At 54.6% G+C, this 17,045-nt stretch overlaps 1 protein-coding gene across 1 annotated transcript; it reads right to left on the reverse strand.

Moving 5' to 3' along the window:
* Positions 1-52: 52 nt before the first annotated feature.
* TMUB1 (transmembrane and ubiquitin like domain containing 1) lies at positions 53-1,771 on the reverse strand. Its single transcript, XM_057424390.1, has 3 exons — positions 1,650-1,771; positions 1,146-1,574; positions 53-787 (listed from the first exon to the last, which is right to left on the reverse strand). The coding sequence occupies exons 1-3, from the start codon at positions 1,715-1,717 to the stop codon at positions 433-435; spliced, it is 852 nt and encodes a 283-aa protein (XP_057280373.1). The 5' UTR covers positions 1,718-1,771; the 3' UTR covers positions 53-432.
* Positions 1,772-17,045: the final 15,274 nt, after the last annotated feature.

Below are 17,045 nucleotides of genomic sequence, written 5' to 3' on the forward strand. Positions count from 1 at the left end.
CACGGTCTCCCCCTCCTCCCACCGGAGGCGCATCAGAGGCGGGAGCCCGCGATCGTTCACAGTCCTTCCTCTTTAATCGTGACACCGGGACCCCCGGGGCAGCACCGGGGGAGCGGATACCCCCAGGCAGGGCTCGGCCAGCCCAGGCGGGGGCATCACTCATGAGAGATCCGAGCCACGGGGCACAGGTGTGCAATGGGAGCCAGCCTGGGATCCCCCTCCCCAGAGGCAGCCCGGCTCCAGCCCCTGCAACACCCTTGTCCCTGGCTGCTGTGCTGTCGCAGATGCCTCCTGCCTGGTTCGGCGCCCTGGGAAGGAGCACTGGGTCCATACAGTCCAGGTTCAGCCCCCCAGTTCAGGAGTGCAGGCAGCCCCCTCCTGGCACCATGCGTACTCTGGGGCATGGCAGCTCTTCCAGGGCGCAGAGCTGTGCTATCTGCGGTACATGGTGAAGGCCATGAAGCTGAAGAGGAGGGTGAGGCCGGCTAAGAAGGTGGTGGCGGTGGCGGTGAAGACATGGCGGTACTGGAGCTGGAAGTACCAGAGCACGGCCAGCATCAGCACGAAGAGCGGCAGCATGAGGCTGCCCACGTTGAGGGCAGCGTGCACGGGGTCGGCGGACGCATGGGGGCCAGCAGGCGCGGGAGCCGGGCTGTGCTGGGAGATGTGGCAGTGCAGGACGCTGTTGTGGGCAAGGTGCAGGGAGGCCAGGCTCTGACTGTCATCGCGCAGCAACTGCCCCTGGTAGATCAGCCGCACTTGCTGCTCCTGCCCGGGGAAATAGGCCCTGCAGTGGGGCAGCAAGGAGGGAGATGTCACGCCCATCAGGACACAGTCCCCCCTGTCCAGCCTCCCAGGGGCAGGTAGTGAATGCACCCACCCTGACCACCCGCTGAGCCCCACACCCGCACTTCACCACCCACTGCCACAGGCAATGACATAAGTGAAGGCACTAGGACAACCCCACCACGGATGGGCACAGGCACACCGAGCACACACCACCCATACAAGAGTGCAAGTGTCAGCTCCCAGCTGCTCCAGGGAAGGCAGGAACGGTCGGCAGGGATCGGGGACGCCCCCAACACTGCCCAAGCCGGGGCAGCCCCGAGCGGTGCCGCGGGAGAACCGGCCTGCCCTCCCCTCACCTCTTCAGGGACCCAACTGTGTCGCCGGGGCGCACCCGGGCCAGGCGCTCCGTGTCGTTGAGGAACTTCAGCCGCAGCACCATGGTGGGCTCGGCAGGGTCGCCGTCTCCCTCACTGAGGGAGCCCTGCGCAGGCGTGGGGCTGGCCCGGGGCCGCAGCCCCGCCGCCAGCCCGCCCGGCCCATCGGGAGCCGCTGCAGCCGCTGTCGCCGCCGGCGGGGCCTTGTGCTCCACGGGGGTTGAGGCAGCGCTCGGTCCCTCCTCGGGCAGTGGCGCGGCAGCGCGGGGCGGGGCGGCGGGCTCGGGGGCGCGGGTGGAGGCCCAGGCCAGCCCCAGCACCACGGCGACCAGCAACAACGCGAAGAGCACGGTCACCTCGTCGCCAACGCCCTCGATCAGCGTCATGGCGGCGGCGGTAGCGGTTACCGACCTGGGTGCACAGAGCGGGGCCGTCAGCCGGCCGGGCCGCAGGCGACCGGAGCCACGACTGGCCCAGGGCCCTCACCTGCCGCCATCGCGCCGCTTCCGCCTCCCCGTAAGCCACGCCGGGAGCTGTAGTCCCAATGGATGCATGCACAGAGCGCACCCGCGAAGCGCGCAGGGAGCTGTAGTTCTGTTATGCGCATGCGTAGAAGGTTACCCCTGCTGGGCACGCAGGGAGCTGTAGTCCCGCTTCTTGGCTCTGCGTGTGCCGGAGGCCGGGGCGGGACTACAGCTCCCGGCGTGCCCCGCGCCGGGACTCCCGCTAATAGCGTTCCCTCATCCGCTATTACCGTTTGTGCGCTGATGGTCCCTGGTGGTCTCTGTCCCAGGAGATGCGGTGCTCCGGGGTGGATGGAGGAAGGGGCTGCAACAGCCGGGCCTGGGTTCAGGGGGAGGAAGGGAGGCGCTCGAGTGTTGGTGTTAATGTGGTGGCGCTTGGAGAGGCTTAGGAGGGAAGGATGGCTGTTGAGCGCAATGCATAGAATAGCCTCGACTGGGATATGTGTACAGGAATTGAGCTACAACCGTCACTTGGTCCAACTGCCAGATCACTTCAGAGCTGGCCAAAAGTTAAAGCATGTTGTTAAGGGTATTGATCAAATGCCTCTTGAGCAGTGGCAGGCTTGGGGCATCAACCACATCTCTAGGGAACCTGTTCCAGGGTTTGAGCATCCTCTTGTTACATAAATGCTTCTGAATGCCTGGTCTGCACCACCCCTGATGCAGGTTCGAGCCATTCTCATGCATCCTGACCCTGGATCCCACGGAGAAGGGATCAGCACCTCCCTCACCACTTCCCCTCCTCACGTACAGAGCCGTGAGGTTGCCGCTCAGCCTTTTTCCCTCCAGACTGGACAAGCCCAGAGTCCTTAGCTGCTCCTCAGAGGATTTGCAGCCCAGCCCTGCCAACAGCTTTGTGTCCTCCCTGGGTGCATTAAAGGAACTTCACATCCCCACAAACAGCGGGGCATAGCACTTGCACACAGTGCTCCAGGTGAGGCCACCCTAATGTTGAATACAGTGGACAATTCCCTCTCTGACCAGCTGGTTCTGCTGTTTGATGCTATCCAGGCTCTCTGGGAGCCAGGGCACGGGGCTGACTCACAAAGCATGCTGCCGACCAGCCACTTTTCTGCCGCCCCGCCGACCAAGTCCCTTCCTGCAGGACTGTTCCCTAGCCACTTCTCTCCCCATTTATGGAATGTCCTTGGAAAGCTGTTAGTGGGACCAGAGGCAGCTGTAGAAACGCTCTGAGGACTGGAGCACCTCTCTTATGGAGAAAGGCTGAGAGAGGTGGGTTTGTTCAGCCTGGAGAAAAGGAGGCTCTGGGGAGATCTTGTCACTCTATAACTACCTGATAGGAGGGGTGTGTGTGTGTGTGTGTGAGAGGATGGTCTGTTGTGATAGAATAAGAGGAAATGGACTCCAGTTGTGCTAGGGGAGATTTAGATTGGCACCTGGGGACATGGGTTAGTGGTGGTGTTGGCAATGCTGGGTTGTAGTTGATGAGCTTTAAGGGTCTTTTCCAACATAAAAGTTTCTGTGATGCTAGAGCAAGGTGAGCAATCCAGCAAATTCCACAGGCAGCACCAGTGGCTGGAGGAGCTGTGCTCTGGTGAAGATTTGGTCTGTGTTACAAAGTGAGCGGAAAGTGCGTGCAGAGAAAACGCGGGGGAGCGGGAGAAGCTAAAGGCTAAAACTGACCAAGTTCCAGTAATCCTTTGGAGGACTGTGAATCCCCAGATGTGTTTAAACCCATCTGCAGGCTTCATGAAGAAGGGAGGTGTGAAAGATAGATGAAAAAAAATCAGTGTGGAGCAGCTTTTGTCTCCAGCTCGGTTTTGATATATTTACCTTTATTTTGATATATTTACCAGGATAATTTACCCTAAAATCTCTCTTAGCCAATTAGTGTCTGGTGTGAAGCCTTAATGCTGGAGGCCCAGCTTTTCTGTAGTGCTCATAAAGGAACAAAGCTGAAGGGAGTTCCCTCGGTTCAAGGTCAGGTTGAATGGGGCTTGGAGCAACCTGCTCTAGTGGAAGGTGTCCCTGCCCATGGCAGGGGGTTGGAACTGGATGAGCTTTAAGGTCCTTTCCAACCCAAACCAGTCTGGTGTTCTGAGTCATTCTGTGGCGACAGTATCCCCTCCCCAGGGCATTGCTCTGGGGGTCCATCACTTTGATGGCACAAGGTATTTCAGATGATAGACTGGGGAGGTGCATGAGATGCAGGGAGGTTCTAGGGAGCTGGATGGCTCCTGGGAATTCATCATTTTCCCTTCTGGACTCTGGGTGGGAATGTCATGCTGGTTGGTGGGGCTGGGAGAAGCTGGGATCCTGTTCCCAATCCCAGAGGTGCGGCATGGAGCTGGAGGTGGTGATTCTCTCAGCTGCCTCCTCCATCCTGCTCTGCATTCGTCATCGCTGCTCCCAGCTTATCATTCTGCTGCAGCAGTGCAGGGTGATGGGATGTGTGGTGGGAGAGCTCAAGGCTGCAGGCAGCAAAGTGTCATACCAGCACTAGCAGAAGGCACTGCAGACAGAACATCTATCCTCTGTGTGCTGCTGTCTTGCAGAACTCGAGAGCAGAACTCATCCTGCCGTTGCAGGGAAGGCTTTTTTGACCTGCAAACAGCAGTGAGGGAGCTGGAAAGTGAGGCTGCTAGAGCAGAGCACTTGCTTGCACAGCAGGATGTAAAAATAGGCTGTTCCTGGTGTCCTCACTTCCCAGTCATCCTGGAAGCCCACGGGGAGGAATGCTTTCCGGCAGAGGAGGAGAGACAGTCCCCTGATGTAATTTGCCTCAGCAGCTACACTGCAGAGCGGGAAGCTGTGAATTCAGTCTTACACCAGAGCATCCCTGCTCACTGTCCACATGTCAATGTCTGTACTGGGAGCTGACTCCTCTCCCTGAAGCATCTCCCTTTGTCATCCTGGTGGGACCAAGGAGCCCCGTTAGTGCCTCCAGGGAAGCTCAGTGCCTGCGGGAGGAGAGACATGGGAGAGATGAACGCCTCTGCAGCTGAATCTGCTCCTGAGGAGCTCCCACCAACAGCACGAGGTGTCAGCCCCGCTCAGAGACATGGAGATGTGTTGTGGGGAGAGTTGGGCTGGAAAAAGGAGCTGGAGGGTGGGAGTTGGGGGTGCTGAGCTGCAGCATTGCGAGGTGGGGATCCACGTTCACAAAGGACTGCGGAGAACCAGCTCATGGGAGACCCCACGCTCATCACAAATGAGGGGTCTCTGGCAAGATCCTGGGAAGCTGCCCTGCAGCACAGCACTGTCCCTCATGGGGAAGGGCTGGAGGGGTCTCAGGGCTGGAGGACACCAGGGGTCTAATGGCAGTGGTGGGCAGCACCCATGGGTGCAGGTTCTGCTCACTCTGCCTAGGTGCTTGGGCTGATGGGTGAGCCAGGAAGTGAGAGCAGGCAGGAGCCCGGCCCTGAGGTGCTGCAGGATGGTTGGTGCACTGCTCCCTCCCACAGCACTTTGCTGCAAGAGTGGTGCAGGGGTGAGAAGCTGGTGTGAACAAGCTGTCCCTTCCCTGTGTCACTAAGGATGATGCAGAAAGCCCTGGGAAAAACCTGGGGGAACCGGGGGGGCTCAGGGTTGGGGCTGGGTTGCCGCAAATGGAGAGAACATCCCCGGGATGTGAGGGTGCAGGATGCAAAGGAAGCAGGAGATTTGAAAAATACATACACTGTGTAGGAAGCAGAAGCAGGATTTATAGCTTCCAGAACGTAGAAAATAAGCTGCGTCTGAACAAAATCATTTGAGTGGTTGTGACTGCTCAAATTTAATGCATTTTATCCAGTGGTTAATCACCCTCACCAATAAAATTTTGTGTCTCATTTTCAGTGTGGATTAGTCTGGCTTCAGCTTCCAGAGATTGAGTCTTTTTATATCTTTCCTGGCTTGATTAAAGAGCCATTTAATATTTCCCTGTGAAAGTAGTTCTACAGTGTAATCAAGTCACCCCTCAATCTTCTTTTGGATAAGCTGAACAGATTGTGCTCTTTAAATCTTCTGCAGTAAGGCACTCGCTCTAGCCCTCACATCATTCTGCGTGGGGCTTTGCAGGATCTCTTTGGATTTTCAATATTCGTCTCAAATATTGTTAATATAAAGTGATGCCCAGTTCTGGATGCCACATGTTTTTTAGGAGGTCAGCCCAGGGAGAGAAAACTGCCCCTCTCCACTCTGGAGCCATGGCCTCTGCCCATAGGATCAGGGGGGTCTCTGGGGTTGTCAGGGAGGACAGGGTGCTGCAGAGGGTGCTGAGACCCCTTCCTGCAGCTTTGCCCTCTCCCAGGGCTGGAGAGCACGCTGAGGAGCCCAGCTCTGTATAGGAACACCGGTGATTGCCATGGAGCTGACATCCATGCTTGCCTTTCTTCTTTGAAACTGGCTGCCTCTCCTGTAGCCATTCTGCTTGTACCACAGCTGCCTGCTTTCCTTAAAGCCCTTTGGGAATCCCAGAATGGTTTGGGCTGGAAGGGACCTTGAAGTTCATCCAGTTCCAAACCCCTGCCACAGGCAGGGACACCTTCCACCAGACCAGGTTGCTCCAAGCCCCATCCAACCTGGCCTTGAACACTGCCAGGGATGGGGCAGCCACAGCTTCTCTGGGCAACCTCTGCCAGGGCCTCACCACCCTCACAGGGAAGAACTTCTTCCTCGCATCTCATCTCAATCTCCCCTCTGTCAGTTTAAAGCCATTCCCCCTTGTCCTGTCCCTACCTGCCTTTGTCAAAAGCCCCTCTCCAGCTTTCTTGCTGGCCCCTTTAGGCACTGGAAGCTGCTCTAAGGTGTCCCCGGAGCCTTCTCCTCTCCAGGCTGAGCAAACCCAGCTCTCTCAGCCTGTCTCCATAGGATACACAAGGGATGTCTTGAGATGGCAGGTCACATAGAGGAAGGTCACAGTAAGAGACATGTACACTGAAGGTTTCAAGTGTGAAGGTGACAAACCGTGGTTCACCACTTTTCTCGAACAAGAGCCAAGCCTGTATCTGCTCAGTGGGAGCTGCGCTGCTCGAGTGCTGGGAACCATTCCCAGCACAGCCCTGCTCAGGAAGCGGGGTGGGAGAGCGCTGCCAGCACCAGGCACCCTCTTGCCAGGCTTGGGGGTTCTTTCACCCCACACTCCTCCAGCCTCATCTTCTCACCAGGTCAGGGCTTGTCCTCAGTACTGCAAACACTCCTGTGGCCTTGCCCTGGCCATCTCCATTGCTTAAATAAACCAATAGCAAGGCGTCAGCACAGCAGCGGTAAACGTGGTTTCACTGGTAAGGCTCTCTGGAGGTTTCGGTGTGAAACAGCCTCATACACTCAGCTATGTATTGTGGATTTACCGTTTGCTTGCTGTCTGACAGCCATATGTGGCGCAGATATGGATGAGATTAATACATGGGGTTACCTCCAAGCTCCATGTTAAGATCAAAGAGCTGCAGTTATTCTGGGGTAAAGCTCTTGCCCTGATCCCTATTCTGAAGAGAACAGTTACTGTGACTCAAAGGAGGCATCTCTTTATTAAACAGATCCCTCTCCACTGAGCTGCTGCCACTAACTCCCTGCCTTTCAGCAGGAGCCACAGCAGAGCAAAGTTCTGATGGGTTTAGCAAAAGGCTGAGCCCACCCACGGCTGTGGTCATGGCGAGTGGATGAGGTTCCAGGAAGACAAGCAGTGTCTGTCTCTCAGCTTGCCCTGTCAGTGACATCCCCACAGAGATGAAGCACCACATTTTAATGGCAGTATGGCTGATTAAGCAACTCGGGGTCCCAAGGGCACCGGGAAGCCTTACAGCTCTGGTGAGCCCACAGCCTCTGCCACAGGGCCAGGACATCCATTTCAGCTCAGCCTTGTCTTTCACCACAGCTTGGATGCAGGGTGCTGCTCTCCAGCCCTACATCCTATGTGGACCTTGGGGGTCTGTGGCCAGTGGTTCTTCTCCAGTCCTGTCTCCTTTTGCTCCAGCCTAGAAGGGCACTACACTGCTCCGTCCTCTTGCTCATCTTCTCCTGCCTGCTGGTGGGGTCCTGGATCTGGAAACAGACTGTGCTGTGCCTGTTGGGCAGGGAGCTGGTGCCTGTCTTCTGCATCCCCCCCTGACTCCCAGCACACCAGGTCAGGCGCCTGCCATGCTGCCAACAGGTTTGGAAGAGAGCAACAAACCCCCTGCTCTTGTACCCCCAGATGAAAGATCCCTGGAGCTCTGGGGACCCTCCTGTTGCCTGTGGCAGTGTCTGGAATCCATAGGGCCACACAGGGAGCCAGGATCACCACTGGCCAAGCAGACCCTGATCCTTTCCTTCCACCACAACAGTTTCCAGTTGGTTTGGTCTGTGGCCACCAAGATGCTGGAGCAGCTGGTCTGGAGGCGGGAGTGGTGGGGGGAGGAGGAGGTGGAGGAGGATGAGGAGGCATCGCTGCTCTTGGCAGCGGTGCCAGTTTGAGGCACTTGTGAACAGCAGCGTCAGATGGAATTGAGGCAGATGGAGTGTGCCTCTGAGCTGGGAAAGCTGGGGTTCTGAGAATGAAGTTCACCCTAAAAACCAGTTTCCATTTCTCCATGGCCACTGTCCGCAGGAAATGTCCACCCGGACATACTTGAGTGCATTTATATTGCAGAAAGCCCTGGGCTCGTCTCCCCCATGAGCTCTCGCCTTCCTCCCCCACTTCCCCTGTTCTGAAGTCATGCGATGCGGCCTCTCAGTACATTTAAGTTCTCTCATGATTTTTTTTCTCCCTTATCTGTGATAAGTACCAGCTCCATCTGTTTGCCTGCAATTAATGTGGGCTCCTCTCACCCTGATCTCCTCTGCCTTCACTGTAACTTTGGGCTCTGATTTTCCACCTCCAGCAGCACTGCAGGAACCAGCACTGTGGCTGCCCCCGACTGTACCACAGACCTGGGCTCTCATGAGCACTGGGAGGTTCCTGCTCTGCAGGGGCTCCCCATGGTGGGGACCCCCTCACAGGCTCAGGCTGGGTTATGCTCATCCCATCCCTGCACCCCATATCCCACCTGGCAGCTTTGAGATGTCGGCTCGGGGTGGTTGGTGAACACGCATGCAGGGAGTGGGCATCGCACATATCTGCTGGAAAAGACAGGCTGAGAGAGCTGGGCTTGTTCAGCCTGGAGAAGAGGAGGTTCTGAGGAGACCTTGGAGCAGCTTCCAGTGCCTAAAGGGGCCAACAAGAAAGCTGGAGAGGGGCTTTTGACAAGGACAGGTGGGGACAGGACAAGGGAGAATGGCTTTAAACTGACAGAGGGGAGATTGAGATGAGATGCGAGGAAGAAGTTCTTCCCTGTGAGGGTGGTGAGGCCCTGGTACAGGTTGCCCAGAGAAGCTGTGGCTGCCCCATCCCTGGCAGTGTTCAAGGCCAGGTTGGATGGGGCTTGGAGCGACCTGGTCTGGTGGAAGGTGTCCCTGCCTGTGGCAGGGGTTTGGAACTGGATGAACTTCAAGGTCCCTTCCAGCCCAAACCATTTTGTGATTCTATGATGAGCGGGACTGAGGGAGCAGGTTGCATGGCAGCAGTGGCAGTGATGGTGTATCAGGGGCTGAGCCGCAGACCCACTGTGGGGTGTGCAGGCAGGAGTCTCATCAGGTGAGGTTCCACAGCATGCAGGTGACTTCAATGGGAGAGCAGGATCCTGGGGATCTGGGGAAATGGGAGCGACCACGCAAGATCATCCAAACTGGTCAAAGGCCACGAGCTTTGGGTTCACAGGGAAAGGGCAAAAGGGTTTGTTTCAGCTGAGGAAGGAGACGACTGCAATGCTTTGCATATATTGAAATATGGAGAAATCTGATGAAAAGAGGGAGGGGATAATTTAGAAAGGGAAAGGAATCATCTGCTGAAGCACCAGAAAGGGAACTCAAATCCTGATCATTTTCTAAGAATAACTGAGCACCAGAATAGAGCAAAAGTGTCAGATCTGTGTCCCTGGCAGTTGGTAAGGGCAGGATGAATATTCCCAGGAATGTGGTCAGATAACGGAGCCTGTCCTGGGATAAGGGGATGAACCAAAACATCATTTTGCAGCCCTTTCAGCACCTCTGTCTAGTTCCTTCTTCTTTTTCATTCCTTTACAGAAAGCCTTTTACTAGCTTATATTTAAAATGTATGTATGTATGTATGCAAATCTGTTTATCTTGGCCAAGGCAGGATGGAGAAGGTGGAGGGCAAGCAGGCATGAGTTCAGTGGCGAAGCTGTGGAGGAGCATGGAGCCAGGGCCTGGGTGGCACAGCTAGCATCCTCTCCAGCACTGAAGTGTGGTTCCCAATTGTCCTTCAGGCAAAATCCTGCTTTCCAGAAAAGCTCCGTTTGGGTTTATAGGTATTGAGGATGTTCTGGTTGCAAACCTTCCTAAACCACAACTAAAAATGCATCTTGCTGCTTATTTGTGTTTGTGCCGTTTCCACAGCAGCCAGAAGTCCTTGTTAGTCTTCTGAAAGGAGGAACCCTTGTATCTCGGTATTTTCTCCCCCGAATGTGCTTGTCTGCCATAATTGCCACTTCTTGAGCGTTTCTGACAAGCTATGCAGGCACAGATTTCCTCAGTCACGAGCTGAAAATCCTTCTTCAGCTCCACGGTGCAGCTTTTCCCTTCTGTGCAGCCTCTCCACCCTTCAGAGTGGCTCTGCCAGAGCCGGAGGTGTTGTGTCAGCACAGATCTCGCTGGTGCTGAGCCTGGAAGAAAGATCTACTTCCTGTGCCTGTATCTCTTCATCACTCTTCATCACACCTTCCTTTAGACCCTCCGCAGTTGTGCTGGCCCCTCTTGGAGCAGTTTTGCACCATCTTTGGTCACTGTGTGACCCCTGCAGTCTTCTTGGATGCTCTTCCTAGAGCATAGGCCTTGTTTCTTTGGCTTGTGGCTACAGGTTTTATTACCAGGGAGATGATAATTTTAACTATTTAAATATATGTTAATTTGAGTGGGACCAGCTTGCCAAATTAGCTGTCTCTCTGGGTATCTGTTCTGAAGCTGCTGTTTATCCACTCCATTTTTGTGAAGTCCACTAATTTTATCAGCAGTGATTTCATGATCAGTCCTAGATAATGTCTTACCAGACAACACTTAAAAGATGAATAGGAATCAGCTCTCTTCTCATGTGCTAAGGGTAAAACCACACCATGCCATAACGGAAATAGAGGAGCAGCAAGAGCTTAGGGATCTGGACATGACTCAGTAATGAAGCTTCCACAGTTGCTGTCACCAGCCCTGAGGCTTCTGCTGTGTCGTCCCCATTCTGATGAGGTTTTGTCCTGCAGTGTCTGTCGTGGTGCCAGGGAATCTTGTATTGGGCAGGAGCTGCTCGCTGCCTCATTCCTCTCCAGCCCCACTCATCACATCTGCCTTCCTGGCTCATCCTTTATGTTTCTTCCCCATTTGCATCATGTTTTAAAGTGGCACTGAAGGTGCAGATCATCCCAGGAGATCTGTTGTCTGTCTGTTCCCATCAACAGGCTGACAGCCTGGCTTCAACACGTCCCAGGGTGCACCATAGTTTGAGCAATGGGCTGTTGCCTGGTGTGATGGAACACCGGCCCCTCGGTCCATCTCCATTGTCTGTGGAGAGGTTCTGCTCTTGTATCCCCAGTGTGTTGGGGCACTGATGTTTTGCAGGGTCTCCAGGCTCAGAAGGGTGATGGGTGCTACCAGCTCCCCTTTGTGTCCTGCTGTTAGGGGATGTGCGCTTGGTGGCTGACCTGCAGCATGGGGCCAGGGTCCCCCACCATGCTGAGCCACTACAGCAGGCCCCTCCTCAGCCTTTGCTGCCCTGCCCTGGTTTTGCATTACAAGCATTGGCAGACTCCAGCTTCTCTCTTGGGGTGTCACGCTGTCGCATGGACTCACTCTCTGCCTGTGGTGGAGGTGGCATCTCCTCTGCCAGCAACCGGAGCTGGGTAAGGTGAGTCCACTGCATCCTCCACTCTGAATCCCCACCTTCACATCCTCCCACCTTGCTTTCTGGTGCCTTGGTCTTTGGCCCCGGCTTCAGCAGTCAAAATGTCTTGGTTTGGTGTTAACTGTGGCTGCAGATCGCTACCATTAGAACACTGGTTAGACTGGCTCTCCTGTAGCTGCTTTGCAGGTAAAGCTGTCCTCCTGGCAGTGGTCCACTCTCCAGCAAACCCATCTCTGCAAACAGCTTCTGTTTGAGCCGGAGCTCATGTTCATCTGCTGTGCCCTCAGCTGCTTTATTCAAAATAAGCAGAAAGCACCGAAGTTTGAAGTTTCACCAGTTTCTTAAGCTGCTCATGGCCTCAGAATAGCAATGGCACTTGTGCCTGGTGAAGAAGGACATGAGACTCAGGCTTCCCAACACACCAGGCTCTGCTCAGCAGTGCAGGGACAAGGGTCCATGGTCTTGGAAGGCAGGGAGCAGCATCTTCCCAGTCCACTGGTTCTTGCTGTCAAGGTGCAGGCAAACACCAGCTCTCCTTGCACGTGGCCTCCCTTATTGCCTGGCTTGGGACCAGGGGGAGAAGCACACCTAGCAAAGCGGGAAGCACATCCAGTGTTGTGGGAAGCACATCTCTGATGCCATGGAGGTCTTGCTTAGTCCTGGGTGAGCCACCAGCTGCTACCTCGTGTCCTGGTAAGATGGACGAGTACAGGTACAGCATCAAGGGTAAACCTTCTTGTCTTGTGAATTTGTGGTCCCTCTGCACACTGGGACAGAGCTTTTGGCATCTGGGGTCTGCAGCACTGCTGGGGGGAAATGCTTCTGCTATGGCAGATGACGGTGGCAGTGGAACCAAGTGATTTCCATGCCAGAAAAACAATGTGGCTGTTCATGGCCTGCTGCGAGGACTCCCTTGGATAAAAGCACAGGCATATGTGCTGAAGAGATCCCTGCTTCCTCTGAGGGCGCTGATAACACAAATTACAAGGTCTGGGAGGCGTGTTTAATGAGCAGTTGCACAAGACAGGGATGTTGCTGTTAGCTGCATCAGGCCTGAGGACAGGCAGAGACATCTCCCTGAGTGCCTGTCTCAGTGCACGTCTGCACCATGATGGTGGCTGTAGACAGCTGTGGCTGCACCCACCATGCTCACAGAGTGGGGACATCTGCTCTTCCTCGGCTCTGTGACCCCACTGGTGGGACAGGCAGGGACACTGCATTCCCACAGGATACTGTGCCTAAACCCCTCTCACTGGCAGTGTCGGTGAGGATGAAGGAAGACAATGAAGGCCATTCCCTCAGAAGTCAACTTCAGCCACTGTCACAGTGTCACTGGAAAACATTTTCCTTAGGTAAGTTGCAAGTTTGAGCGTCAAACTGTACTCAGAGCACTCAGACAGATGCAGATGTTGGGTTTCTACCCCTAAGTTTTAGGTCACTCACATGCAATAAGGTGGCTGGCACCAAATTGTGCTGTAGAGGTGCCTGTGGGTACGCTGGGCTGGATGCCCACAAAGCTGCTGTGCCAGGACAGAGGAGGAGACACTACTGTTGCTGACCCTGGGTCTCCCTGCTGACAGCCTGTGGCTGAGAATGTTCTTGCTGTTGGACTCACAAAATGCTTCCTTTGGTGAGGAAGCTCAGTGGTTTGGAGCACCCCAAATTCTCCTTGCAAGAGAAGTTCTGCCTTTCTCTGTATTCTCCCATTCTCGGTCTCCTTGTTTAACCTGCAGCCAGCGCAAGGGACAGGGAACTGCAACACTGTTTTCCCCTTGTTTCTCCCCAGCTCAGCACTTTTCCTGGGCAGATGTCAGATGTGCTCTGGGCTTTGCTGTCTGCAAGTGCTGACGAGCGGGTGGTGCATGTCACGGTCCAGACGTTCCCACTCTCCCCTCGGGTACCAGTCTCATGAGAACTTGCCAGCAGAAGAGCTGTCAGCATTTTCGAAGGGAGCAATGCAAGACACGAGGGAAGGAAAACTCAAGCTTTGCACCAGTAACTGGGAATGGATGACCCATTTTAAACTACATCTGAGTTCCTCCAACTCACTGTGAGGGTGATGAGGCTGTGGCACAGGTTGCCCAGAGGAGCTGTGGCTGCCCCATCCCTGGCAGTGTTCAAGGCCAGGTTGGACGGGGCTTGGAGCAACCTGGTCTAGTGGAAGGTGTCCCTGCCCATGGCAGGGGGTTGGAACTGGATGAGCTTTAAGGTCCCTTCCAACCCAAACCAGTGTGTGATTCTATAATTCTATGTCCTGAAGCCAACTGAACTCATTGCATCCCTGCTGGTATCCAGCATCCCAACACTTATGTCTATGTCCCCACTTGTCTTTTACCCAAGGTGCCTCTCAGCCGGGATGGGGCCCTACTGGTCCTGCTGGCCCAGCGCAATGAAGGCAGCAGGGATGGCAGGGCTCCCAGTGCCCTGAGGTACAAACTCCTGCTGCCTCTGCAGGTTTCCTTTCAGTGACTTTGACTAAAATCTGTCACCCTGGGAACAGTGGACATGTCTGTCCTGTATGGGTAAGGCAGCTGCTCTGCTTTGTGGGATGCCTGGTGAAATGCAGAAGGTGATCTGCTGAAGGACTGTGAGGGTTGGAGCAGGAGGTTGGAGCAGAGTTTCCATCATGGGCTGGGGTCTGTGACATCCAGCCTGGTGACAGCTCCTCTGCTCACTTCTGTGGTGGTCATAGAATCATAGAATGGTTAGGGTTGGAAAGGACCTTAAAGGTCATCAAGGTCCAACCCCCCTGCTAGATTTCTGCCTTAATTAAGGAAGAAATTAAACAATATTAAGGAAGTAATTAAAGAAAAAGATGACAAAAAGCCAGGTCTCTCCTTTAGTTTGATTGAAGTCCACTTACTGGGTATTTTGGATTTACACCTTCTTAAAGAAGGACTTTGGTTCTTTAACCAGGTTGTAGAAAGGTTTCTGAAGAAATCTGCTGTTTTCAGCCATTTTAGGACCTTGTTCTTCAATGGAGCCTAGCTTGGGAGTTAACAGATCCAATGGAGCTGTCTTCCCCACCACAGCAGGAGCTAGAACTGTGTGGACAGCAGGAGGATTTGGACCCTGCAGAGGAACCACAGAGGTGAAGCCACTATGTGAACTCCCCTGAACGCACATTGGAGGCTTGTTAGAGCTTCATTAGAGACAGACGCCTGGATAATCACCACTGCAGTATCCGTAAGTTGTTTTCTTAGGAACTCGGGATACAAAACGACGCGTAACGAATGGAGCTAATAGGAAACAGAAGTCACAGTAAACGAGAATTCATGATGAGTGGTAAGAGATAAGGGGAGTGAGAGGCATCAGGAAGAAATCAGGGTCAGGCCCTGCCAAGGGGAGCGGGCAGGAGATGTGAGAACACGTTGGGAGCAGGGGGACTGTCAGCAGCAGCGTGCCTGCCCGGCTCCGCATCGCGGCTGTCAGTGACGCGTGGAGCGGGAGGAGAGTTTGATGGTTCTCCTCTGAGCTGAAGGCGGCAGCGACGGGCTCATTTTCCGCGCAGGGATGACGTGCCTGATGACGCCACACATCCTCTGGGGAGCAGCGACGGCCGCGCAGGAGGAGATGTGGGATAACGGATAACGGCGCCAGTCCACGCTGGTCCCTCTGGAGCAGCTGCCTCACCGGCACATGGGTGCTTGGAGCACGGTAGTGCTGGCTGCTGCTTCCCCAGCCGTGGGCAGTCTCAGCCACTCGCAGGGCTGATGATAACGATGTGCCACCAGTGGCTGAAGCTGTGGAGTGGTGGCGCAGAGGGCAGCCAGCTGAAGCACTGAGAGTGCCGTGTGTGTGTGTGTGTGTGTCTGTGTTTTTCGTGATCTGCGGTTTCCAAGAAGAGCTGGGGCTCGTTCAGGTGATGAAGCCGTGCCATCAGCATCACCACAGGGAAATGGTGGCCTGTGGGAAAGTGACCTAACCAGATGGAGTGTGTGGTAGCCACCAACAGCCTGTGGCTGGTGGGGCAGGGGCAAGGGGCAAGGGAGAGGGAAGGGAAAAAGGGAAGAGGAAGGGACAAAGGAAGGAGCAGGGAAAGGGCAGGGGAAGGAGAAGAAGGGAAAGGGCAGGGGAAGAAGAAGGGGAAGGGGAAAAGGAAGAGGAAAAGGAAAGGGAAATGAAAAGGGAACGTGAAAGAGAAAAGGGAATGGAAAAGGCAAAGGGGAAGGTGCAGGGTCCTGCTTGCTCCTCTGCATTGACCAGCTATGTAAGACCAAGCACAAAGGCAGAGCATGGGGGACACATCCAGCTGTAGCAGGATGAGAATCCCAGCAAGACCCAGGCAGCCCCAGCACTGTGGGGCTGGGACCCCCACTTGGGTTTTCCCTTTTCCCACTTGCGTGGGGCACCCAATGGCAGCCTCAGCCATGGCTGGTTCGCTGTCCATGGCACAGCGGTGTCCCCAGTACCGAGTGCCAGGGCTTTGGTGCCCAGGACCCTTGGTGACTGCACTGGGGTGAGTAGTTTCCCTCTTTCAGTAGTTCCATTTCCAATTTGTAACCAAGAAGGCACCATTTTGCTTTGTAGGAACAATTCCGAGCACTTTCCTCTGAGAGTTCACCTGCTGGGAACTGTCCTCTCCAACAGCCTGTCTTTGGTGTTTTAAGACTGCGCTGAGGAGGTTAGTGCAGAGGTAACATGCTCTGCTTCAGTATGAAAATCAACTTAGTGCCATGGGACATTTATGATTTAAAAACTTAGTGCAGTACAGTGCTAATAAAGAGCTATTGATTGACTCTAAAAGGCAAACTGGTGAATTTAAAGTGTGTTTGTGAAGAGGAATTTCTTTTTTTGTCCCAGTTTGTTCCTGGAAATGCCCTAAAAGACCTCAGCTGGTGCCGGTGGCATTCAGCACCTTACTCAGTGGTCTAAAAGCCAGCAGGAAAACGTGGGTGTTGAAAACATGTGGATGAGCTGCAGCTAAAATCACAGATGAGCAAGGAACCCTGACAGAGGTGTGTGCATGGCAGAGGTGTAGGTGACCCCGCCAGATACATGTGTGGAAGGTGGGAGTGAATGTGATGCTGGGGCTGGAAAACAGCATCCAGAGTTTTGTACTTTGAGAAGGTGTTGAGGCACCTGGGAGGATTGGGAAAAGAAACATGAAAATCAGCTGGAGAAGATGCCCTACTTTGATCTCTGTAAGCCTTACCATCTTATCAGAGCAGAGGCTGAGTGGAGGCTTGATTACAGAGAGAGGGTGTTGTGGGTGTCAGCACTGGGGAGGAGCTGCAAAACCGCTGGTGAGCTGCTCTCCCAGATACCTTATCAATATCCCACCAGCAAAGGGCAGCGAGGCTCCCCCTCCCTTGACATCTCACAAGAGCTGGGCAGTTCATTCTACCTGGTATTTTAACTGGTGACCAGTGCAACCTCCACGGGCAAGAAATTCCCAAACGGAAGGGAAGGCAGAGCACTGTGGGATTACGAACAGCATCACTGCAGCAAAGGATCAGGGTGGGCAGCAGTGGGATGGTTAAGTCGCAAAAGTAT

This window comes from Pezoporus wallicus, unplaced genomic scaffold, assembly GCF_028554395.1.
Source record: "Pezoporus wallicus isolate ANWC-B61680 ecotype Strahan unplaced genomic scaffold, APGP_CSIRO_Pwel_v1 contig_5485, whole genome shotgun sequence".
NCBI lineage: Eukaryota > Metazoa > Chordata > Aves > Psittaciformes > Psittacidae > Pezoporus > Pezoporus wallicus.